A 25,957-nucleotide genomic window follows, 5' to 3' on the forward strand; every position below is an offset into this window, starting at 1 on the left:
TCTGGAGGAATATCCAAAGGAATTTCGTGACGATCTTTTAAAAAAACTCGTGGAAAAACATCTGGAAGAATTTCTGGAGGAACTTCTGAATAAATTTTGGCGCTTGAAACTGGTTCACGCCGATCCACGCCGCCGCCAATCACCAACGGCGTGACGCCGCTGGCTGAAAATGATCTATCACGCCACCACCGGTTAAATTTCAATCAGCGCACAGGTCTACCTGGAAGCAGTGTTGTCCTACACTCAAGGCAAAAAATTCTGCTCTTTGATTTTACTCCATCTAAACGATTTTATAGTCTCAACTAAGTAAGTTCAACTAATAGAAGGATATTTGAATTTTCTAAATGTCATGGCAAACTGTCAAAAAAATGCACTCCAGAGCCACAGGAGCGCGCGCACTGAAAATACACTGGAGTGTTTTCACTGGAGTGTATTTTCAGCGCGCGCGCTCCTGTGGCTCTGGAGTGCATTTTTTTGACAGTTTGCCATGACATTTAGAAAATTCAAATATCCTTCTATTAGTTGAACTTACTTAGTTGAGGCTTCTTCTTCTTCTTCTTATTGGCATTACATCCCCACACTGGGACAGAGCCGCCTCGCAGCTTAGTGTTCATTAAGCACTTCCACAGTTATTAACTGCGAGGTTTCTAAGCCAAGTTACCATTTTTGCATTCGTATATCATGAGGCTAACACGATGATACTTTTATGCCCAGGGAAGTTGAGACAATTTCTAATCCGAAAATTGCCTAGACCGGCACCGGGAATCGAACCCAGCCACCCTCAGCATGGTCTTGCTTTGTAGCCGCGCGTCTTACCGCACGGCTAAGGAGGGCCCTAAGTTGAGGCTATAAAATCGTTTAGATGGAGTAAAATCAAAGAGCAGAATATTTTGCCCTGAGTGTAGGACAACACTGCCTGGAAGTACCCGAAAGGTGGCCACTTCCCCAAGGAACCCAGGCCCTTCTTCCTTCGGGTACTTCCCGGAGGGTGGTCAATTCGATCAAAAATCGTCGAAACGTACTCCAGTGTACTTGTTTTGCAAAATCATGAAGTTTGATATGTCGCAATATGAGTTCCAAGATTGAACGAAAATTGGCCACTTCCTCAAGGGAACCAGGCCCTGGAAGTACCCGGAGGGTGGCCAATTCGATCGAAAATCGCCTAAATGTATTCCAGTGTACTTGTTTTGCAAAATCATGAAGTTTGATATGTCGCAAGATGAGTTCCAAGATTGAACGAAAATTGGCCAAGGGAACTTCCCAAGGGAACCAGGCCCTGGAAGTACCCGGAGGGTGGCCAATTCGCTCGAAAATCGCCTAAATGTACTCCAGTGTACATGTTTTGCAAAATCATGAAGTTTGACATTTCGCAAGATGGGTTCCAAGATTGAACGAAAATTGGCCACTTCCCCAAGGGAACCAGGCCCTGGAAGTACCCGGAGGGTGGCCAATTCGATCGAAAATCGCCGAAATGTACTCCAGTGTACTTGTTTTGCAAAATCATGAAGTTTGATATGTCGCAATATGAGTTCCAAGATTGAACGAAAATTGGCCACTTCCTCAAGGGAACCAGGCCCTGGAAGTACCCGGAGGGTGGCCAATTCGATCGAAAATCGCCTAAATGTACTCCAGTGTACTTGTTTTGCAAAATCATGAAGTTTGATATGTCGCAAGATGGGTTCCAAGAGCGAATGAAAATTGGCCACTTCCCCAAGGGAACCAGGCCCTGGAAGTACCCGGAGGGTGGCCAATTAGATCAAAAATCGCCGAAATGTACTCCAGTGTACTTGTTTTGCAAAATCATGAAGTTTGATATGTCGCAATATGAGTTCCAAGATTGAACGAAAATTGGCCACTTCCTCAAGGGAACCAGGCCCTGGAAGTACCCGGAGGGTGGCCAATTCGATCGAAAATCGCCTAAATGTACTCCAGTGTACTTGTTTTGCAAAATCATGAAGTTTGACATGTCGCAAGATGGGTTCCAAAATTGAACGAAAATTGGCCACTTCCCCAAGGGAACCAGGCCCTGGAAGTACCTGGAGGGTGGCCAATTCGATCGAAAATCGCCGAAATGTACTCCAGTGTACTTGTTTTGCAAAATCATGAGGTTTGATATGTCGCAAGATGGGTTCCAAGATTGAATGAAAATTGGCCACTTCCCCAAGGGAACCAGGCCCTGGAAGTACCCGGAGGGTGGCCAATTCGATCGAAAATCGCCGAAATGTACTCCAGTGTACTTGTTTTGCAAAATCATGAAGTTTGACATGTCGCAAGATGGATTTCGAAGCCGATCTGCCAGTGACCATTTTTTCCGGGAGGGAGGTAACCCCAGTACTCCCCGGAATATATCCGGAACCATGGCCATTGGACAAAAATTGACTTCGGTTCCTAAAACTATAGGAATTTTGTGATCGATTCCAGAAGATTGCTTGAAAATCCGTTAGAAATTGGCTGAGCTGTGTGGTTTTGAATTTTGAGTTTTGTCGTAAAATGGGGGTTGGGGACGTACGTGTTAATAAACAATGTGCACTCGCTTGGCTGTGGGTATACAATAGTAAAGCACATGTGGAGATTGGACAAATCAAGCATCCGAAAGATATTCAATTTGCAAAAAAAAAAGAGAGCTAACCGCGGTGGAGGTTGGTACTCGGATTCTGATGGCTTTTCCGCAAACGTGACCTTTAAGTGGTCTTGTTGTGTAGGGGTTATCACGCCTATCTAGAGAGTAGGAGGTTGAGGGTTCGAGTCCCTCCAAGACACGTGGATTCTTTTTCGCAAATTTCATATCAATTTGTCCATTTCGAAACATATGCTGTGCATATGCACAGCCAAGATATTTAACAAAAAATGGTTTTCGTACGGCCGAGTTGCCGAATAATATGCAATTAATTGTAATCAAGTGTCGGTCTTTCACCGTCATTAGTCGTCTGAGTACACGCGACCGCTTACGTTGAGGCAATCAAACTCATCAAATGCTTTAGCCAAGCAAGCCTTTGGCACAGCAGAGTGCGATTGAATTGCATTCTATACCGTCCCGCCCAGACAGTTACTGGGGGCATGGAGTGCGATCCTCTCGTTTAATAAACAATGTGCACTCTGCTTGGCTGTGGGTATACAATAGTAAAGCACATGTGGAGATTGGACAAATCAAGCATCCGAAAGATATTCAATTTGCAAAAAAAGAGAGCTAACCGCGGTGGAGGTTGGTACTCGGATTCTGATGGCTTTTCCGCAAACGTGACCTTTAAGTGGTCTTGTTGTAGGGGTTATCACGCCTATCTAGAGAGTAGGAGGTTGAGGGTTCGAGTCCCTCCAAGACACGTGGATTCTTTTTCGCAAATTTCATATCAATTTGTCCATTTCGAAACATATGCTGTGCATATGCACAGCCAAGATATTTAACAAAAAAATGGTTTTCGTACGGCCGAGTTGCCGAATAATATGCAATTAAAAAAAATTATGTTTAGTCGAAACCGATAAGAACAACAAATCATTCAATCTGGCACCTTCGATATTACAAGTGGAAACCGATGAGAATACGAATCATTTGCTTCGGCGCTACTCCAGAATTCTTTCGACATTTTAACTCGTTTAAGTCAAACCAATGAGAAAACAAATAACTTGTTTTTCGGTGCTTTTCCAGAGCATCTGCGACGTAACAAGCCAAAACATTCAATCCAGTGCTCTACCACAGCAGTATCGACATCACATGTCGAAATCGATGAGAAAACAAATCATTTATGCTGGCGCTCTTCCAGAGCGCCTTCAACTTTTTTTTAAATAAAAACCGTTGAGAAACAACACATTTGTCAATCCAGCGTCTTCGACATCAGAAGCCAAATCATTTTATCCGGCGCTCTTCCAGAGCGTCCTCGATATCACAAGTCGAGACCGATGTGCACATAATTTAATCTGACGCTCTTCTAGAGCGTCTTCGACACTACAAGTCGAAAACCGATGAGCAAATTTATCAATCCGACGCTCTTCCAGAACGTCTTCGACATCACAAGTCGAAACCGATGTGCAAATCATTCAATTCGACACTCTTTCAGAGCGTCTTCGACACTACAAGTCGAAACCGATGAGCAAATTTATCAATCCGACGCTCTTCCAGAGCGTCTTCGACATCACAAGCCGAAACCGATGTGCAAATCATTCAATTCGACACTCTTCCAGAGCGTCTTCGACATCACAAGTCGAAACTGATGTGCAAATTATTTAATCCGACGCTCTTCCAGAGCGTCTTCGACACCACAAGTCAAAACCGATAAGCAAATTTATCAATCCGACACTCTTCCAGAGCGTCTTCGACATCACAAGTCGAAACCGATGTGCAAATCATTTAATCCGACGCTCTTCCAGAGCGTCTTCGACATTCACGAGATCAAGCACTGAACGGGGCTGATATGCGTAGAAACCACAAAATAAGTGCTCTATTTCTCGGCATAACTGTCCCGCCAAACTATTTTCATGATTGTTGTCGCAAATTCTATTCGTGGGTGAAAAATAAGAATGATTTCAATGAAATTAAGTCTTCTGATTGGTTCTGGGATGTAATAATCTTATATTTCATTCAGGTTATACGTCAGCAATGAAAATTAGTGTTCAATTTCATATGCCATTTTCTCATTTGTCGTTTTTTGAATTTGGTACAAGCATGCGTAGAACGGCAGTACAAGTGTCAAAAACCGATGTTGGTGATGAATCCAAACATGCACTACAACATGTTGCATAAATTATGCCCAATTGAAGCTTGTTGATGCATAATTTGGCAAAATAGTTCAAATGACTACAGCGCCACTAGCCTTCTAGTACTTATGCTTCTAATGAGCTGCCCATGCAAAATATCCATACGAATCTTAATTTTAGTTTTTCACGATTTACTCAACCTTTACTCGTGTTTTTTGCATGAGATGTCGTATAAACCCGTTGGAAACGACAGCGAACATATCTGCTGAAGGAATAAAGAAAATTCATCCAGCCGTTTTCAAGCTATGCGGATACGAACACAGACCATTTCGTTTTTATATGTACAGATATATAGATAGAAGATAAGCACGAAAAAGATTAGCGAGAAAAATTTGAAATTAGGCTCTAAACAATCATATTTCTTATTTTCATAGAATTTTATTTCCAATCGCCGTCAACAAACAAACAAATAAGGCACCGTCTGAAGAACACATTTTAGAGTAACTTCCGGTTAAAATGTCTGGTAAGTCATGTGTTTTCAATCACATAAACTGTTTTGGCATGTATCCCATGTGGCTTGGAATTGCTTTCCACGAATGGCAACTAATGAAACAACTAATCCATAAATCTCTTTATTCTGCACTCCTTATAATGTCAAACCATAACATACATAATAAAACCCGTTTCATTTGTGCGTTTGTCAAGTAAAGTTTCATGCGAAAATCGCCTTATTGTTCCAATAACACTCAAACAACCCGTGCGCCTTTTCGCATCCATTGGCACCCTCAAATGAATTGCACTTTTCAGCAAAAGTTGCCGACTTTGTCTGGCCATTTCCCAGGCTCAACTTTTTCATCAAAACTTCCTTGTTGACCGTTCCGGCATCATCGATGAATCCTACCTTGACAAACACGCACTTCATGAAGCACTTGCTCTTGTCATCGGTGAGCGTGAGATCTCCGGCGCGGAATCGATCGCCCACATTGTCCGGAAGTCCTTCGCCGATCTCGGTTTGGCAAGCCACCGTCAGCTTCTTGGCCGCTTCGTGTTGCTCCTCGGTGAAAAAGGCCTAACCGGATGGTAATGGGCAGGGCTAAGTAATGTTGTAGAACCGTACAGTCTGTATTGGATAATAAGTTACCTGAGATCCAACGGCCAAAAGGACCATCAATACCAAGCACTTCATTTTACAATTAAATTGGCGAGCCACACGTAACCGATCGAAAGACAACTTATCGTCTGGTGATCCTGATACGGAGAGTATCTTCTTTTATATTGAAAATCGTCCTCGCAGATTTTAGACACGATGTCCGTTTCACCTTCATTCGGAGGAAATCGCCAAATCAGACGACGACGACAACCAGACACATTAATATTTCTCACAACAGAGATTCTCAATTTCCTCCGAATATCTACAAATAGGATGCTATAAATTAAAATTTAGCCATAGCACATGGTAAATGTCAAAATGACCACATCCGCTTTCTGTCAAAAGTTACGACGGGGTGCCGACAACCGACCAGTGCCGGTAACCGACCATCATCCCCTAATTATACAAGAATCCGTGAAGGTTTGCGGGAAACCATTTGTAGTTGCATGTAAGCAGTTCAGCACGAGCTTGTTGTGCCCATTTCCGAAGCATATAGAAGCTTTTATTTGTTTTTATAGAGAAAACACTTTTTTGTCAAGTGAAAACCCATTCCAAATTTTTTTTTGTCATTTGCTTAGTGCTATAAGCCATATTAAAACGATTGAAATGGTAAGCGTAAAGTAAATGGTAATTTACTCTATTTTGTGATTCAATATTGAATGCCACCGTAGCGGTCACAATTTAACTATTGTTTTCATTTTTCACAGTAACTTATTTCGGTTGTCGGCACCCTGGTGATTATTGGGAAATCATTAGTTTATTGCCTAATTTCAGGCTATAAGCCAAGTTAGCAAATCTTTATTAAATGTGTATAATATACTTAAATGTAATAAATTTCATTGCTATTGTCACAATAAATCTTTATCTTCGCAGCCATAACACCCCCACTTTATAGTTTTCCATATTGAGTGGTTTTCTTAGGGTGCCGACAACCGACCACCTTTTTCGAAACGGCATAAAAACAACGCAAAACAAAATTGGTAATAACATTTTTCCAATACATGAAATACAGTCAAACCTCCATGAGTCGATGTTCTATGACTCGATATCGACTCATGCATGGAAGCAAATTATGTCATATTAAAAAAAATATTTTCTGGGTTACTGCGATGGTCCCTCTAAACAGCTTCTCAAAGATTTCCCATTCCACATCTCGATATTTCTATGAGTCGATGGTCCCTTCAATATCGACTCATGGAGGTTTGACTGTAAAACAAATCTCTCCATTAGCTATTAGCTTATGCCCATATGCTTCCATTGGTATGAAAATACAGTGAACGTTCGCTAATTGGGGTTTTTTCTAGTTGGGGCGCTTTTTAGTTGGGGGTTCGCTAATTGGGGCGAAACCCAATTAAAAAGCAGCTAAACGTCAGAATGTGATGTCAAAAACGCGTTGACGTTTTGTTTCCGTGTTTGGCGGGATCGATATTTTCTGGCGCGTAAAATTTTCCTTTGTTCAATGCAAAAAAGTAAACAACATTGACGCTTGTCAAAACGCCCCAATTAGCGAACGGCATTCGCTAGTTAGGGTGAGGTCGTGCCCCAATTAGCGAACGATCACTGTATCACCACATTGTGCAACTGGACAAAAGTAATGGACCAAAAACAAAAGGGTGCCGACAATCGACCACCTTCCCCTACTATTCAGTTTTATTCTATCTATTTGCTTCAGATATGATCTTTACAATGACATTTTTGCAAAGGTCTCACGACACCCCCCCCCCCCCTTGGGCCGGTCTCGCTGGCCTCCCGGGGGGTCGCCGACCACCGGTTGGGAAACACTGCTCTATAACTTGGATTCATGAGTCCTAGCAGCACGCGGGTACTCTTCTTCTTCTTTTTCGCAGCACTCGAAACATCTCGCAGATCTGCAAACATGCAACAGAAAATTATGCACCGAGACCAATAAATTAAGGTTTCTTCTTGTTCACATCACACCCTGTTTGTGCCACTGAACTTGATTTCAGCGTGAATTCACTGCTGTGGACCAGAGGGACCACTTATTTTCTTTCGCGGTCAAGGTTAGGATGCGCGTGCGGGGTCAGACGATCCATGATCGTTCAGATGCTTACTTGTTAACATAAGAAAATAAGAAAACTAAAGAAAAATGCGAGGCTTCGTTTTTACTGCCTACTTTTTAGTAGTTGTGGGGTCCTCCTTAGCCTAGCGGTAAGATGCGCGGCTGTAAAGCAAGACCATACTGAGGGTGGTTGGGTTCGATTCCCGGTGCCGGTCTAGGCAATTTTCGGTTTGGAGATTGTCTCGACTTCCTTGGGCATAAAAGTATCATCGTATTATACTCATGATATACGAATGCAAAAATGGTAAGTTGGCTTAGGAACCTCGCGGTTAATAACTGTAGAAGTGCTGAATGACCACTAAGCAGCGAGGCGGCAATGTCCCAGAGAGGGATGTAATGCCAATAAGAAGAAGAAAACTTTTTAGTTTTTCGAGTTTTGCATTAAAATGTTTACCGAATTTTGAAAAAAGTTATAAATTTAGACTATCTGTCACATTCTTATGTAAAGTTAGAAATTTAACTTTTTGTAGAATTAGATTTGTTATTTTCCTTTGTTATTGAATTATTGAAAATCGGTTAGAACTGAACCGACAGCCCGCTATACTCTAGTCTAGATAAATTTGTTGGTTTTATTACAATCTTATAGGGCGAAGAATTTTTGAGTTATTGGCTACCTTTTACTATTTGTATTCGCAAATAAAGCTTACTTAATTTCACAATTTATCTACATATCAAAGTTCTTCGTTGTCCAAAAACAAACATGGAAATTGAAGGCCAAATCATCCGCCGTCTCCCCTTCCACGGTATCGGCACAAGTGTCAATCGTATGCTTCAGCAGATGCCTATTACGGCCTTCGGCTAGGAAGTCCACCAACTTCTGCGATTTGATCCTTCCACTTTCCTCTACGATGTCCAGTTGGCGCATATAACAAGCGACATATTTCTAAAAAGATGTATAAACATTTCATAATTTGTTGCAATTTTTGCTATTCATCCTCCAATACTAACCTTATAGGTCGAGTCGTCAGAGGTTACGTCTCCAGCTTGTGCACGTTGCTTATAATCAACCGAAAGCGGTAGATTTAACTCCTTGTGGCAATGATCACCTTTTTCATTCAGTTTATTTTTTTGAGACAAACTGTACTCTGCCTTCCATGAAATTAAATTTTGCTCATTCACTTTTCGACATATTGTTCAAATACGGAATACTTACTGCGCAAACTGCAAATGTCACAAGCAATACTATGATATATTTCAACATCATCACTTGAAGGAATTGAATTTGAGCTGCAATCTACAAATATTGATAAGACACTGAGTTTGAATCCGAACGCCATAAGCTTTTATATAGTATTGCCTTTTTGCAGCGAATTGATTAAACAAATAAGCGTTACTTACTTTGTTGCAGTAGACCTTCAGTGTTAAGGGAGATAGTCTAAAATACATCTATTCCGATGTTCACCGCAACCGCAATCACCCAGAGCGATTTTTCAATTTCTAATTTCAAAGTGGAACGCCTTCGGAGCTTTTTGGTTGAAATTTTCATTACAATCAAGGGTAACCATTTCATTTATATCAAACTCTTTTCCATATACTACCTTATTTAGATACTTTGGAAAACTAGATGGCTCTGAATGAGTATTATTATGAAGCATGATGTGTTTTTTAAACCGAATACAAAACCGAAATCCCAGAGGCGTCGCGTGGTCAATTCTTCAACCTGTGCACCGAGCGGCGTATTTCGGTTTCAGTTGTTTGATGTAGCTGTCAATGTATCAGCATTAAAATTACGGGTAAGCTCGCGCCGGTGATACTTTTTCAAAATTATATTTGTTTGTAGAAAAAAGTTAAGAATTCAATGACGAAAATTATGACGAGTTGATGATTGTTCGTGCTTCTCGCATCAAAGTTAAATATTTTGAGAAAAACCTGACCTGAAATGACACATGCAATATAAACGATCCCATATGTTTCGTTCTATCTGCTTCTTATTTCTTCTTATTTATCGAATTAAATTCAAACTAAACTTAAAGTGACAGTGCGTTAAATTAAAAAACAAACTAATCCGGGGAATCATAATGCTTTGCAATATGACATATAAGACATCTATTCAATGAAACAATATCTTTCAATTTTAATTAGTAGAATGAGACAAGTCTTAATAGTTATGTGTTCAGAAAATTGAATTATTTTAAGAATGATTAGACGGCTAATACACATTTGTAATAAGCTTGTCATACATATCAGGAAAATGGGGTCTGAGGTTTATAATCTAAACGTCCCTCAACTATTAATTATTCTATTTTGGTTTATTCCTTTGATAAATCTTTTTTTTTTTTTTTTTGAAGGGCTGTTTTCATACCACGTGGACAGATGTTGAAAAGATTTAGATGTGTTCTTCCCTCCATCAGCGTTGATCTGATCATGCAATTTTTCATTAATTTGTGTGAACCATGGACATTCTTCCTACTCCTATACCCCCTAAGTTGTCCACATGGTATACGAAAGGGTCCTATATATTTTGGATATTGGATTTCACGAAAAATAGGGTAAATCACTACTTGGGCCTATGGACCCGGTTCCCGGCTCACTACACAGAAAACTAATGATTTATACTGTTCGGAAGCCGTAGGTTTAGGATTAATAATTTTTAAAAGTCTCCCATTTATTTTTCACAATATTCAATATCTTTCAATCACTTGTTTTACTCCTAATTGATCCAATTGTAGAAAATAAAATGTAGATTTCAAATCTCACTCTCCGTTGCCAAACCACTGAGTCGGAGTGATTCTTTCCACTTTACAAAACGGTATCATCAAATAAACACCTACCTGAAAATCGTCCTAGTGCTCGTTACAATCATTGCTTCAAGCTTTTAATCACCACACCAAAATGTTCCACACACGCACTTCAATCTAATCACTAGAACGTATCACTAGAACTCATATAAACATAATTAGAATACATTTAAAAATGTATTTTCAAACCGAACAAAAATCACCTCGGCCCAAAAACTTCTAGCCGCACCGTGCTGCCAAAAGGCCAGGAGAATGAAAATGATCCTTCATCGTTGATAGGAAAACTGTTTAATATGTTGACGCTATCATGTTATTTATAATTTTCTCGATTTCAAAAGGTGAAAAAATATTGTTTTTAAGTATTTGGAAAAAATTGGATGAGTAAATATATCTTTTCAACCAAATAAAAATGATTATGAATGATACCATCTGGCATCTTGTTGTCGTGGAACGTGCATATTTTTGTTTACGTCGCATTTTCTACCGTCCAGCGAGAGAATGAGAGAGAAATGTTGAGAGCTTGAGTGAAATTTTGCTTAGGCCGGGAACTGGTTTTTGTGATATGCCGAATGGAAATCGCTATGACTGAAATGAGTGCTGCACCTCGTTAATTTAAATCAAATAAAAGCTTTCTTGAACGATATTTAGCACGAATAGCTATTTTTTAAGCAGAAGTGAACCCCAATGCAGTATTATACAGCCCACCAAATTCAGGAAAAGTTGCTTCCTGTCATAAATATCAATTGAATAATGCAGTCGTACGCATGTTAGGCCGGGAATGGGGTAAGAAACCCTAATTATTAAAAATAAAAAATAATGAATTATTCATCGTATACCAAAATCCCAATCAAAACGCTTTTGATCCGATGAGCTTATTCAAAGCCGGACTTTCACCATGGAACGCTTTGGAGAGCAGAAATTTATTATCATTTAATCACCACCTCTTTTCTTTTTCTATTTTGTTCCGATTCGCGAAGTCGAAGCAAAATTCTTCACACAAACAATGACAGTTCTTTATGGGTTTTTACAGTAGAGCAACAGAGAGGAGGAGATGGCGGCCATGTTTCACTCAAACTCTGACAGATAGCAATGGGATTTCCCATAGGAGGAAAGAGCAGAATTTGCTTCGACTTCGCGAATTGCGCGCTCTTCAACCAAACGCGCATGCGCTGTTTGAAGCGGTATAGGTACCTACTCGGTAGGCACCAAACCGATGTGCTTTTCTCCATCGGCACCATCGGCTCCAAACCGTGCACTGCTAACGATGAACGCCTTGGCTACCTATACAGCGCCGATTGCGGTTAAAGCGGGTGACCTACACATACAAAATAATGCGTGTATGATGCATGGCAAACCGTTCTCTGCTGAAAGTGCACGTGATGGACAACATGTGGCGGTGCGTCGTTTCGGGTATCGTGGAGTAAAATATAACGCGTCCCCATCGCAGCATTTCAGTTGCCTCATATCACATGTCGCCTGTAAAAAAATCCGTGCATATTTCTAGATTGCTTTGAGAATAGGTCGTATGTGCAAAAGAGAGTCTCTCTTTGCATGCGCTCTCTTTCGCTAATAGATAAGCTAATTTTGCATTTTTTGCTACATTTTCACTTCAGCACGATAGACAAAGCTATTGTCTTTAGATATATGCCAAGAAATCCGAAGTAAACTTTAGTATAGTTCTATAATAATCGAATTCATATATAGTATAGTTCTATAATAATTATGTATTTATACCTAATCGTTAAATTTGTACTAAGCATATGACAAATGCACATAATCCAAGTATATATTTGTATAAGAATGACAAGAAATCTATCGTGAGTTTAAATGTTAGGGACAAAATTGCTACCTGTGCAGTGCACAGGTTGCACATGCGGACGCGACGCCTCTGCGAAATCCCGTGGTTCTAATACATTTTCTGACAAAAAGAATACCTGAATGTTGTTCGCCGTTAAATATAACTCCGGTGTTTTTTTAAATGTATTATACGTACCAGAGTGAAAATTATGTAGGGGAAGTGTCCCTGTTTTGGCCACCTTAGTGCCTAATTTGGCCAGCCCTTAAAAATGCTAATAAAACCCACGGAAATTGCTTTATTTTCGAAGTTATGCGAGAAATTGGCCAAATTAGGAACATGGCCAAAACTAGTACATTTACCCTAGCTGTTAAACATAATCAAATGCAGTTTTTACATTCATTTTACACTAAAATTGCTCCAGTTATTTTTTTTTTTAATTTCGATATTTTCTCTTCCATTACAGATGTTTTGCGCAACATGCTCAAATTGGTAAGTTATAGAAACGTATTTGGATTCATTTGTTCGTTTCCATTTACTTAAACAAATATTGTCGAAGATTTTCACTAAAAAAACTAATTGTCGATTCAAGTTATTTACGTCCCGCTCAGGTAAGCATAACAAAACTATAAGTCAATTATACAGAAGGTTGTTATTTATTACGATGAAAAAATTACTTCACCCAGTTTGGTTTTATGAATGGATATTGGTGAATGTTTCAGAGGTACCCACCTTCAATACAAATTTAACCCAGGTTCAGTGTACAAAGCTGGGACAAAGTTCAAATTTCGCGTGATTTTTGAGAACGTCGTAAGTCCGAAAGAGGGGCTCTCTTTGTTTACTTCCTCTTTCAATTATTACAAAGCCATACAATCATTTACATCGGATTTTTTCACAGAGATTTGAAGAAAATAGCTTTGTCTAGCGTGCTGAGGTGAAAATATTGTAATACACCCATGTTTTTTTACACGGTTTAGTTTTAGTCGTTTAAGACCTTCAGCGTCAATGAAACAATGAGTTAAAGAGAGCGTAATGAAAGAGAGTCTTTTATTTGGACATACGGCGTTTTTAAAAATCATGCTAGAAATCGTGGCTAAAAATCCTTCGTTCGAAGTTCTGTGTAAAGAAAATTATTAAGCTCTTATAGCTCTAAGAAGGAAGAAGGAAGAAGAAAGAAGGAAGAAGAAAGAAGGAAGAAGGAAGAAAGGGAAAAGAAAGAAGGAAAATAAAAGAATGAATAAGGAAGAAGAAAGAAGGAAAAAGGAAGAAGGAAGAAGGAAGAAAAAAGAAGGAAGAAGGAAGAAGGAGGAAGGAAGAAGGAAGAAAGAAGATCGAAGAAGAAAGAAAGAAGGAAGAAAGAAGAAGAAAGAAAGAAGAAGAAAGAAGAAGAAGAAAGAAGGAAGAAAAATAAGAAGGGAGAAGGAAGATGGAAGAAGAAAGAAGAAGGAAGGAAGAAGGAAGCAGGAAGAAGGAAGAAAGAATAATGATAGAGGGAGCAGGAAGAAAGAAAAAGGAAGAAGGAAGAATTAATAAGCAAGAAGCAAGAAAGATGAAGGAATAAGGAAAAATTAAGAAGAAAAAACTTAGAAAAAGGAAGAAGAAAGAAGCAGACAGAAGCAAGAAGGAAAATTTAGAAGAAAAAGCTAAGAAAAAGGTTGAAGAAAGAAGCAAACAGAAGGAAGAAGGAAAAATAAAGAAGAAGGAAGAAAAAAGGTAGAGCAAAAAAGAAAGAAGGAACAGCGAAGAACAAAGACGGGAGAAGCAATAAGGAAGATGAAAGGAGGAAGAAGCAAGAAGAAAGAAAAAGGAAGGAAACATCTCATTTCTCAAGTTTTGTTTATGAAATGACCGTTTGGCCAAATGACCATTCGGTCTAATGATCTTCGGACTAACGGCCTTCGGCTTTATGGCCCTACACCGTTTTAGGGCGTCCTAAAATGTTCAACGCTTATCCGTCAAATAAAAGATAATTGCATTTGGAGCATTTCCGTAGAACAAACCAAAACTTTAAAATAAGTGTAGAGGATATTTTTTTATCAACGTTAATATTCGTTCCATTTTACTCTTCAATAAGTTTAAAACTTCCAAAAAAGGGTGTTTTGCAAAAAGATTATTTTTTTTACTTTTTGCCTTATATTGGCTACATTTGAAGTTCAAATGTCTAATACCAAAGCTTTCTGCAAAACGGTGGTGGGCTGACTTCAATGAAGGAGCATCCAATACAGCTCTGGTCCCCACAAGCTCCTATCTCACGCTTCACACGGCTCGACCGATGAAGAAAGACCGCCAGCTAAGGGATGCGTACTTAGCTGGTAGTGCAGCCTGGGCACTGTTGTCCTTCTGACATCAACTAGAGTGAGAAAGTACGTCGCGAGCGTCTGTCCACCAGGAGGTGCAGCTCAGACGGCGTCTGCCTAGCATCCAGCGGCTGATTAACGGAACGCTGTATCGGGTTAGCTTAAGGTGGTTAGGTTAGCCCAAGGTGGCAGTCCCACCAGCGCAACCCATGTAAGGTAGTTCACTGAAGCCTTGCTGATTCCACGAAAAATGCAGAAAGAAGAAAAAGGGAACGTTATTTTTGGCAACCGACCCGGCGGCGAAATAAGGACTACTATTGGAAGCTCGATACATTTGCGGAAATTGTAATAAAGATAATCAGTTCAGTGCGTGTTGGCTCTTGTTTCGGACAGGAGAACGATCGCGCGATTGACCGAAACTTTGAGTTTGAAACTTGATTATGCATATGTACAACATGTGATAGATTTAGTTCGGAAAAGGTATTGGAGAGTAACCGCCCCTTCGGTGGACTTTGATCCCACGACCCCAGTTCGCTAGACAGGTGCTTTCCCTACTAAGCTACGAAGGACCTCCGTCGTCCACCGCAGCTTAGCGGACTAGCAGATGCGATTATCAAACGGATCTGTGTGTTGAAGATACTGGGCAAATTCTGTAAATACAGCCTGAACAACAGCTACGCACCAACCAACGAAAAATCCGACGACTTGAAGGACACATTTTATAAATGTCTTTATAAAGCCTATGGAGAGTGTCCAAAGCATGATTTGAAAATTGTTTTCGGAGTTGTTAACGCTTAGATTGGTATAAAGGACTTTTTCTTTCCCATAATCGGTAGAAAAAATCTTCACTCCGTTACCAATGACAACAGTTAGTAAATTCGCTGCAGCCAGAGAGATGGCCATCAGTAGCACCTACTTTGCCCGAAAGAATATCCGGAAGCAACCCTGGAGACTCCCAAATGGTGAAACTTGCAACCAGATAGACCATGTTCTGATAGTTTTGGTTCTTATTTTTCGGGTTAATAATTGTGGTACAATAGTTTATGGTGACACGAGAAGCACGACCAATCATCAAATCGTTATCATTTTCATCAATAAATGCTTAATTTGTTTTCTACAACAAATATGATTTAAAAAAATATCACCGGCGCGTGCTTACTCGCAATCTACATGCTGATACATTTACAATTACAGTTATATTAAACAACTGAAAACCGAAATACGCCGCTCCAAAATTACAAGGTGACAATGCTAGAAAGAGACAAAAGATAGAAAAAATAACACGGTGTGCAGTTGCTCCCAGAGTCACCTTAGTATTTCATATTACATATTACATATTTCTAATCATATGTATGAATTCTATCAGAGCTCAATAATTGAATCCTAACAGTAGAATCCAGTTTTCCAATTAAAATTTGCTCCTATCACACGATCCTTCAGCCACGAGATCCGTGGAAGACGATTTCCACGGCATCTCCAACTTGGATTGGTTTCTTTGAGTACTGCCACTTGGTGCAACGGCTGATGGATACCAGCGTTCCCAAAACATTTAAGCGTAAATCAGTGACGGTTTCTAGCTATTATTTAGCTTTGCGTGTCTATCTTCATCAGGGTGGTTCAAAAAATCGATTTTGCTCCACAACGCTCATCTGATTCTGTATCATGTTCTGAGTGTCCTCCGAAAATTTTAGCTCATTTGTATTTAAACTGATTTAGCACAAGCCGTTTCAAGTTTGCATGCAAATTAGTATTTTTCATTATACTGATTGTGGCGCTTCCTCAAAAGTCGTAGTTTAAAAAAAAACCTACATATCTCAAAGGAATACTCAAGAGCTTTCACTGAGCGAAAACCGCATCTTAATCAATCGTTTCAATAATTAATAATCGAATTTAATCTATACCGTAGTTTTCAGGAGCTAATTGCGTTACTCCTAAACAGACAACATTGCTGCTCGTGGCGCGAAAGATAGCACACACAAATTCAGGCTACTATGTTAGTGCTTCGTTTTCCAGTTATTTCGATGGAGACGTATTACGTAGGCCGGAAGAACGTCAAGCGAAGATAATATTTAGTAGAGAACCCGGAAGAGGCCGCAGGCTTCGTGGAAGGCCGCGTACACGATGGCTTTTTGCAGTTGAAGAGGACCTGAGGGCGCTCAATGTTCAGGGCGACTGGAAGCGATTAGCCCATGATCGAGTCCAGTGGAGAAGGATACTCCATTCGGTGTAGGTTTATCGAAAATCTGTAGCCCATCAAGCAAATAAGTATCGATGGGGACGTAGGCGAGAGGCCGATTATGATCACTTTGGTTTATATCTTCGGAAGCCGCAAGTGTCCTAGATTCTGGAGCTGTACCGTGAATTTTGTGTCCACACTGATTAGATATTTCGGTTCGTATAGGTTAAAACATTGAAAAGGCTTAAAAGGAACATTTTGGCCTATCCTCCTCTATATATGTCGTTTTTGGGGTATTTTTGCCTGCGTTCTTATTAACGATCGGCTTTTAATGTCACTTCCGATAACAATGTCTATCTTGTCCAGGTATTCTATACCGTTTAACCGTCTTATCGGCCTATGACGCGGAACGATGAGGGCACCTTACCTATGTTTTTCTTTTCAGTTGCTGCTGCACATGACGGTATTTTAGTTGCAGCATGCGAATTCGCGTGATCTGATATTTATAATTTATATATATTGAGGGTGGCTGGGTTCGATTCCCGGCGCCGGTCTAGGCAACTTTCGGGTTGGAAATTGTCTCGTCTTCCCTGGGCATAAAAGTATCATCGTGTTAGCCTCATGATATACGAAATGCAAAAATGGTAACTTGGCCTAGAAACCTCGCAGTTAATAACTGTGGAAGTGCTCAATGAACACTAAGCTGCGAGGCGGCTCTGTCCCAGTGTGGGGATGTAATGCCAATAAGAAGAAGATATATATATATATATATATATATATATATATATATATATATATATATATATATATATATATATATATATATATATATATGAAGGTGGCTGAAAAAACACTTTTTCAAATTTTTTTATGGGCCGCCCTCTTATTCAATTCTATTCAACGCCCTGATGCTCTGGACAAAATTTCAGCCAAATCGGTCAACGTTTGGGCGTTGCTAAACTCGTTGGAAGTTTATATGGAAAAATGTATGCAGAAACATCCAAAAACAGTGATTTGCAGTTGGACGGCACAATTTACGATCAAGAACCATGATACTCATTCAGTTCTTGTAAAATAAAGTACAGAATGTTATGCTGAAAACCGCGAGAAGATTAGAGTTTATTACACAAAGATATTAGCATTTTACTGGAGCGTTGTAGGGGTGAATTTATTTCTTTTCAAAGGTAAAAGAAACGAAATTTACTCAAACCCCACTGCAGAGAAATGCTTATAACTCAGCCGGACAAACTCGAATCTTCTCGCGGTTTTCTGCATAACATTCTGTATTAAATTCTCCAAGATCTGGATGAGTATCATAGTTCTTCATCGTAAGTTGTGTAGTCCAGCAGCAAATTACTGTTTTTGGATGTTTCTGCATACATTTTTCCATATAAACTTCCAACGAGTTTAGCACCGCCCAAACGTTGACCGATTTGGCTGAAATTTTGTCCAGAGCATCAGGGCGTCGAATAGAACCGAATAAGAGGGCGGCCCATAAAAAAAATGAAAAAAGTTTTTCCCATACTAATTTGAGCCACCCTAATATATATATATATATATACAGCGATTCCACGGGAAAAGAATAGAGTTGAAAAAAAAAGTTGTCCAATTTTGCTCAAAATCGCTTGGTATGTTCTTCATCGAAAATAATTAGACCCGTATTTTTTTATTTTTTTATTAGGGTGACCATGTTCGATATAGGGTTACCAGAAAAATCGCTATTTTTCGAAATTTTTTATTTTTAAAAAATCATAACTTTTGAACCACTGGATCGATTTGCAATATTTATTAAATGTTGGACCACAACGACTATATATTTTTATATTTTTTTATGAAAATTCAAATATTTTTACATAACATATCAAAAAATTAGAAATGTTCATCGAGCCGTTTTTGAGTTACATTTTTTTGAAAATTTCAAGTTTTCTGCCCATACACACATGGAATGAACGTTATTCTCCACTATTTCAAAAGTATGAAAATGTTATTCAAGAGTGTTTGTTTGGTCTCGTTTATTAGAAGAATTTACGAATCGCAATAGTTGAAAATAATTCAATCGGAATAGTCTGGTGTTGTTATTGATGACTTCATTCTCCAAAATCGGCAAAGCAATATGTCGTTTTTCAAAAAGGTTGGTTTTCAGCGATCCATACAATAGGTTACTTGCTTTGTTTATATGTTTTCAATATTTTTGATGCAGGTAATTCATTGTATTTTCTTTTTTGATTATGATTCATCTGTCTCCTTTTCCTTGTTCACTCTACCTAAATGATACCCAAAGGGACTATTTAAAGTTTTCTATAAGATAAAGTATATGTCAGTCAAGAAAATCAGTGAAATTGTCCAGTTGCCTTACTGAAGAAACGTTTAATACAATGAAGCACGAATGCTCAAATTGCCATGTTTGGAGTAATTGTTACAGGAAACTTACTCCTAAACTGTATGATTATGCAGCGGAAAGGAGAATAAAATTGGATGAAAGCTGTTCCTACATTTGTAATACCTGCTATTGCCGACTTTATCGCATTATCAAGAAAGGAAACGAGCCAGCAGCTCCAAGTGCAGTTAATATAGAATGTGAAAATCAAGAACTCACCGTTTCTGAACCATCGAAACTTGATGATCTCGCCGTTACCGGACCATCAGGCACCAATAATTTCGCCGTGGCGGGACCATCTAGAGTGAACAATTTCGCCGCACCAGCAAACATCAATAATGGTGGTTTCGAAATAATCGATCCCAATGCCGCTGGATCATCGGAAATTGACGCTGTTCCTAGTGTTGGTAAGTAGAATAATCTCTTCTTTTTGTTCATTCAGATATCATGATTTGCTACGTTATACTAGTTGTACTCGATTATTCAGAAAATTGAAAAAACATCAGTTCCGTATAATCTTACCTAATCCGACCTAGTAGCTCAATTTGTAGAGCAGTTGCCTATCATGCAACAAAATAGAATAATCGAATACAATATGTATTACATTATATGAAGCAACATGCTCCTAACTAATAGTTATTTTTCCATCTTGTTTTCAGAATCTTTGTTTTCTTTGGAATCAACGAGTGCTGAATCAATTGGTAGCGCTGGTGCCCAGAAACCCGGAGACGGTCAGGAAATTCTTCAACAAATGAAGGCAAAATTTGATGAAATATCTGACAGAAACGATCGATATAGGATTCTAATTTCCCTTCCCAAATCCTGGACTGCATACAAAATGATGCAAGAATTCGGTGTTTCGCAACGAACTGCTCAACGTGCAAAGAAACTACAGATTGAAAAAGGTTTTATGAGCACACCGGAGACCAGAGTAAATATGTTGTCTTTGAGCGATGATATTCTAACTGTAGTTAGGGACTTTTATAATAGTGACGAGATAAGCAGAGCATGTCCTGGGAAAAGGGATTTCGTTATTGAAAATATGGCAGGAGAAAAAGTGCATGTACAGCGCAGGTTACTTTATGTAACCTTCGTGAAATTTATTCAATTTTCAAAGAGCAATATTTTACTTTTAAAATTGGATTTTCAATGTTTTCCAGCAGCCGCCCAAAAATTGTATTCTAGCTGGTTCAAGTGGAACGCATACTGTCTGCGTATGCATTTTATCATCAGAATGTTAAATTAATGTTTAAAACCCTTAAGGACAAGAAACTTATTCATAACCATTTAAAAATGGATCATGAGTTGTTTTTTACAAATACTTTGTGAAAATCCTACAGAGAAATGTTGGTTGAAAACCTGTGATCATTGCCCGGGTACGCAGACACTGGAGAATGACCTGATGAATTTTCTTGAAAATATCGATTCCTTAGAATTTAAACAATGGAAGCAAACAGATCGTTGTCATTTAAATTCAATGCGAATGGAGTTTGTGGAAACATTTTTAGAAAAATTAAGCGCATTATCTCCGCATAATTTTATTGCAGAGCAACAAAAAAAACTACTTAAAACAACTTAAAATTAATTTGGAAGCAACTGATTGCATTATAATTGCTGACTTCTCTGAAAATTACTCTTTTGTTATTCAGGACGCTATACAAGGTTTTCATTGGGCAAACGCTCAATGCACAATCCATCCTTTTGCCATATATTATAAGGATGAAGCACAAAATTTAAAGTTTACAAGCTTCATAGCAATCGCAGAATTTACTAAACATAACCATGTTGCCGTTCGGCTGTTTATAACAAATTGTGTGAATTTCATTAAAAAAAAGCTACCTTACCTGAAAAATATCCATTTTTTTTCTGATGGATCAGGCAGTCAATACAAAAATAAGATGACTGCTTTCAATTTGCGCCACATGTACAAAGACTTCAGTCTTAAAGCAGAGTGGAACTTTTTTGCCACTTGCCATGGAAAAGGGCCTTGTGACGCTTTAGGAGGTGTTCTAAATGAGCGTCACAAGTTTACAAGGCCATCATATTACAACTGCGTACGAACTTTACTCTTGGGCTGTTTCTCAAGTAGATTCCAAAATGTATTACGAGTTTTTCTCCGAAAAAGATTACAATGCAATGGAAAAGAAAATAAAGAACCGTTATACTCGTGTAAAACAAATCTCTGGGACACAATCGTTTCATTACTTTATGCCACAAAATGAAAATTACATTATCGTGAAACGGTTTTCGTTTTCAGATGAAGAAAAGTGTGTTAAATTGTAAGAATTTTGCTATGTAATATATTTTTTGATGAATTATGAAAAATTAAAATTAATTAAATTAAATGCTGAGTTTTAATTGAAGGTAATCAGAGAAAACCATTGCTTGTAGTCTAAACCTTTGAGATTTGAGCTACCATTTCTTAATATAGCAGAGCCAAGATTCTCTCAGACAGCGCTGGTTGCCAAATTTTTAACAATACCAATGGAAAGCATTCATTACACAAAGAATTTCAGCGTAGATTTCATTGGTCGGAAAAATTGTGTTTTTTGGACTTCAAAATTGATTTTTCAACTTCACTAAATATAAAAAAAAATCTACACGCTAAAAAAATATATTCTAGTTTCAGTTCGGTTCACTCAAAATGACCCTTTTGTGGAATAATTCAAAATAGTTAAGTTTACTCAGTCGTGGTTTACGCTACCACTCAAATTCGGCATGAGTGCCTCTGCAACCCTTATGAGCACTCATGCTGAATTAGGACGCTAACGGACCATTGTAATTCCAGTTAAAGCGTAAACCATGGTTGAGTAAACCCTAGCAATGTTGGTCTCTGCTTTTAAACAATGTGAGGGTGATTTATAGTTCTTACATTTAATGGGGTCAGAATTGGACAAGCCTCCCCTATTTTTGATAGGTACATTAATTCACAAATAAAACTAGATTAGTACACATGGTTATCATGAATTTATTAGGAATAAGTTTGATAACTTCAACAGAATGATTCCCGCAGTTATTTCGAAGTGATGGAAAATTATGCTCATTCCATGTGTGTATGTTCAGAAAACTTGAAATTTTCAAAAAAAAAATGTGACTCAAAAACGGCTCAATGAACATTTCTAATTTTTTGATATGTTATGTAAAAATATTTGAATTTTCATAAAAAAATTTAAAAATATATAGTCGTTGTGGTCCAACATTTAAAAAATCTTAAACGAATATTTTGATCATTTTAGCAAATTTGAGTACACCAATACACCAAACCAAAATTTTTAGTAAGAACTAGAAGTAATAAGCTTTCTATCCTTAAAAGAATATTGCAAATCGATCCAGTGGTTCAAAAGTTATGATTTTTAAAAAATAAAAAATTTCGAAAAATAGCGATTTTTCTGGTAACCCTATATCGAACATGGTCACCCTAATAAAAAAATAAAAAAATATTGGTCTAATTATTTTCGATGAAGAACATACCAAGCGATTTTGAGCAAAATTGGACAACTTTTTTTTCAACTCTATTCTTTTCCCGTGGAATCGCTGTATATATATATATATATTATATATTACTTTTAGATTACTGTGGGAGTGTGATACAAATTTATTATGAGAAAACCAGAGAAATCATTGTCGACAAGTTTCCTTTATTAGAATGAAGCGTAGATTTTAAATAATGTAATAAATAAATACTAAGGTTATTTTGAAACAGAATCAATTTGAATTATTAACCTCATTTAGATTCATCCATCCGTTCTTCCCAGAAACATTTATGAAAATTATATGCTCTTTCTTCCAACGTATCACCTCCGACAGCGACACACTTTTCAACAGTGACCTTCAGGTTGGCTTGATCATGTTCGTCAGCCATGAACTCCAGCACTTTACTGCCCAAGATTTGACCACCTAATGACACTGCACCCATCTTGTTTAGGAAACAAGCTATGAATTGCTTGTTCTTTCCCACATCGTCGAATAGAGCTCCCTCGTAGAATCCTGGCATCAAAAAACCGTCCCTTAGTTTGATCTCCAACTCTTTAGCGCACAGGACGGCGATGTCTTTGACCGTGTCATATTGTTTCGATGTCAAGTGAGCCTTCCGAAAATAAAAGAAAGATTTCTATGTTTGAGCGATTTACATTTAGTTTATTCACTTACATATGAGGACACCGCTAAATATATGATGAGCACAATTGAGATAAACTTCATTTTTTTCTGAAAGTCTGATCTTCAACGGTCGAAGCCTGAAGATAAACTACTAGAAAATCAAATTTGAGTAAATGTTTTATAGTCATTGGGCACCTCTTGGATAACGGTTCCCAATGACATTATCACCGATTGACGTACATATATACCGCTCCAGCCGTGCGCTTGTTTCTGGACGTAACGGAATCCTCGCACTTTATGCAAATCATAACATCAGGCCAATTGAGAGAGCATTCACAAAGGTGTTTTCTCCAAACGAACCAAATTTGTCAGGTTTGCAAATTGGAGTTATAGGGCATCGGACCATTTCGGCAGCATTTTCTATTCCCGACTTGATTTTTGTTACACGGCTTGCATTTATAGATTTCTAGTCATGAACAAAAAACAAGTCATATGGTTGAAACGATGTGGCGGAAATAGGGGATGCTGCGGAAATGGTTCGTTTCCCTAAGCATTAATGTAAAAATAATTTACTATTCCTATGAATAAGACAGTTTATACAAACCTTGCACAGCAAAATTAATTAACAAAACTATTATGTTTTCAGTTTTATTCCATCATTGGTCTTCATAAGGTTAATAACGAATTAATCGACATTATGTTTTAAAGCAATCAATCAATCTTTACAAAATTCATAGATTCAATCACACGACATTGAATGGAGCATATAGCTTTCCGATTCAACAAATTCGCCTGTTTTGCCTTTTTTTGTTTCGAACGTTCTCCTGATTTTATTCACGATCATGAAAATAACGTTAGAGGCATTCCACGGGGGCATGTCAGTCGATCCTGAGCGACCATTTCGAAAATATTTGAAACTCTGCACAGTTTTTCAATTTCATCTAAATCGTCATTTTTCGATATCAAATCTTCATATTGAGTCACGACTAACTTTTCAAAAGGGTGTATGTGAAAATGGTTCAAAAATATTTAAAAAGCTGCACAGCAAAAACTGAATGTTCGATTGTTATGATTTTTTCTGCAAAGTTAGACAACTAAATGGTGATTCTTAAGAAAATGTGCACAGTAAAAAAAATTTTTGCCTTTAAAAATATCATTTTGTCACAAAAACTCAAATATCTCAAAACCCTATCTTTTTTCGAACGTAATTTTAGGGAAAACGGTCCATCATATTAGCTATCTACCATAAAAATTTGGTGATGGTAAACTAATAAACAAAAAAGTTATGACATTTCAAACATTTTACAATTTTCACATTTAGTAAAAAAATTTTTTTTCTGTGTAAGTTATTTCGAGAATTGCAGTTTGATGCAGATTTTATTGTTAAGGACGTGATTTAAACAAGTTGTTTTCATGATATTTTGATTTAATTATTCATAGCATCTATAAGAAACTTAGACACGATCCAGTGTTGTGATCAAAAGTATTGATAGTGTCATAATTTTCATTGCACGTGACTGGCGAAAAATTCTTTTAATAGTGTTGAAACCTGTTGATAATAACGTTGATAGAAACATATCAGAAATGTTATTTTAAGACAAAAGCTGCAAAATCAAAGATTTATATACACGTGTACGTCTATAGTTTACCTGCAAAAAATATACCTCTTAGAGAATAGACTTTATGATCGGGAGGAAACGGGTATCTTCAACAACAACAAATGCATGATAGGTACATACCATGACAATGTTTCACGAAAAAGCAAAAAAATTACTACTACTGAGGTTGTTAAAAGATCTTATAGTAATTTTTTCTTTAGTCAAGCAAATGACACCAAACTAGTCAGTAAAACTTAAAAGTGATTTTGTTTATTGAAATATTACGAACAACATGAGTAGCCGCTTTCTCAACTGTTGTAGGCCGTTTGATGGAAAAAAGTGTTCAAAAGAGTTACGAAATCTCACCGAAAGCACCATAGATAAACTGAAAGCGACTGGTTATGCTCCAATGTCCACATTGAATACAAATTTACGCATTTGCACGTCCTGCCGTCTAAACGTTGACAAAAGAGCAATCTGTATATCATCGGTTGAGCAGAGCGCAGGAAGTTCGAAAACGACAGCAACTGAGGAATTGCCAGATGTATCGACAACAACTGAGGAATTACCAGAAGTATTAAGTGCTGAGAGCCTTGCCACCGTACCATCAGCGAAATCTGTTTCAACAAATCAATCGGAAGATGAGTGTATCCAAAAGGTCAACATCGAACGCTTTAACGAGGGCATAGCTGGGATAAAAGTGACCTGATTAAATGGAGTAAGATGGACTACGTTTATTACCCGGAGAAAAATACCGTGAAATAAACGAAGCTGTACGAAGAAACCTCTTCAAATTAGGACCTGATGATGTGGAAAATACAGACTACGATGAGGTAATTATAAATATGAAGGAAAGGTTCTCGAATGCAGCCACGACAAGGAAAGAAAAATTATTGATTTTGTCGATGCTGCCAAGTTCGTGGTCTATTCAGGATGCCATTGATGAGTTCAAAACCAAT

General features: G+C 38.1%; 5 protein-coding genes across 6 annotated transcripts in view; 2 read left to right on the forward strand and 3 right to left on the reverse strand.

The window, feature by feature from the left end:
* LOC134212911 (uncharacterized) overlaps window positions 1-25,957 on the forward strand; it is a 291,947-nt gene that overhangs the window by 183,390 nt on the left and 82,600 nt on the right. The window contains exon 3 of one of the 2 annotated variants that reach the window (XM_062691236.1): window positions 12,919-12,944. The exons of the other annotated variant lie outside the window; for it this stretch is intronic. The gene's annotated coding sequence lies outside the window, so the exon portion shown is untranslated. The remainder of the gene's footprint in view (window positions 1-12,918; window positions 12,945-25,957) is intronic. 2 annotated transcript variants of the gene reach the window in all.
* Window positions 5,114-5,988, reverse strand: LOC134217049 (general odorant-binding protein 56d-like). Its single transcript, XM_062695808.1, has 2 exons — window positions 5,831-5,988; window positions 5,114-5,758 (listed from the first exon to the last, which is right to left on the reverse strand). The coding sequence occupies exons 1-2, from the start codon at window positions 5,873-5,875 to the stop codon at window positions 5,402-5,404; spliced, it is 402 nt and encodes a 133-aa protein (XP_062551792.1). The 5' UTR covers window positions 5,876-5,988; the 3' UTR covers window positions 5,114-5,401.
* LOC134217048 (uncharacterized) lies at window positions 8,337-9,206 on the reverse strand. The gene is made up of 3 exons (XM_062695807.1): window positions 9,073-9,206; window positions 8,868-9,008; window positions 8,337-8,802 (listed from the first exon to the last, which is right to left on the reverse strand). The coding sequence occupies exons 1-3, from the start codon at window positions 9,121-9,123 to the stop codon at window positions 8,584-8,586; spliced, it is 411 nt and encodes a 136-aa protein (XP_062551791.1). The 5' UTR covers window positions 9,124-9,206; the 3' UTR covers window positions 8,337-8,583.
* LOC134216361 (uncharacterized) lies at window positions 19,242-22,123 on the forward strand. Its single transcript, XM_062695268.1, has 3 exons — window positions 19,242-19,709; window positions 19,962-20,233; window positions 22,091-22,123. Exons 1-3 carry the CDS (start codon window positions 19,301-19,303, stop codon window positions 22,121-22,123), a joined length of 714 nt encoding a protein of 237 aa, XP_062551252.1. The 5' UTR covers window positions 19,242-19,300.
* LOC134217050 (uncharacterized) lies at window positions 22,945-23,505 on the reverse strand. The gene is made up of 2 exons (XM_062695809.1): window positions 23,452-23,505; window positions 22,945-23,389 (listed from the first exon to the last, which is right to left on the reverse strand). Exons 1-2 carry the CDS (start codon window positions 23,500-23,502, stop codon window positions 23,027-23,029), a joined length of 414 nt encoding a protein of 137 aa, XP_062551793.1. The 5' UTR covers window positions 23,503-23,505; the 3' UTR covers window positions 22,945-23,026.

Source organism: Armigeres subalbatus, chromosome 2, assembly GCF_024139115.2.
Source record: "Armigeres subalbatus isolate Guangzhou_Male chromosome 2, GZ_Asu_2, whole genome shotgun sequence".
Classification (NCBI taxonomy): Eukaryota; Metazoa; Arthropoda; class Insecta; order Diptera; family Culicidae; genus Armigeres; species Armigeres subalbatus.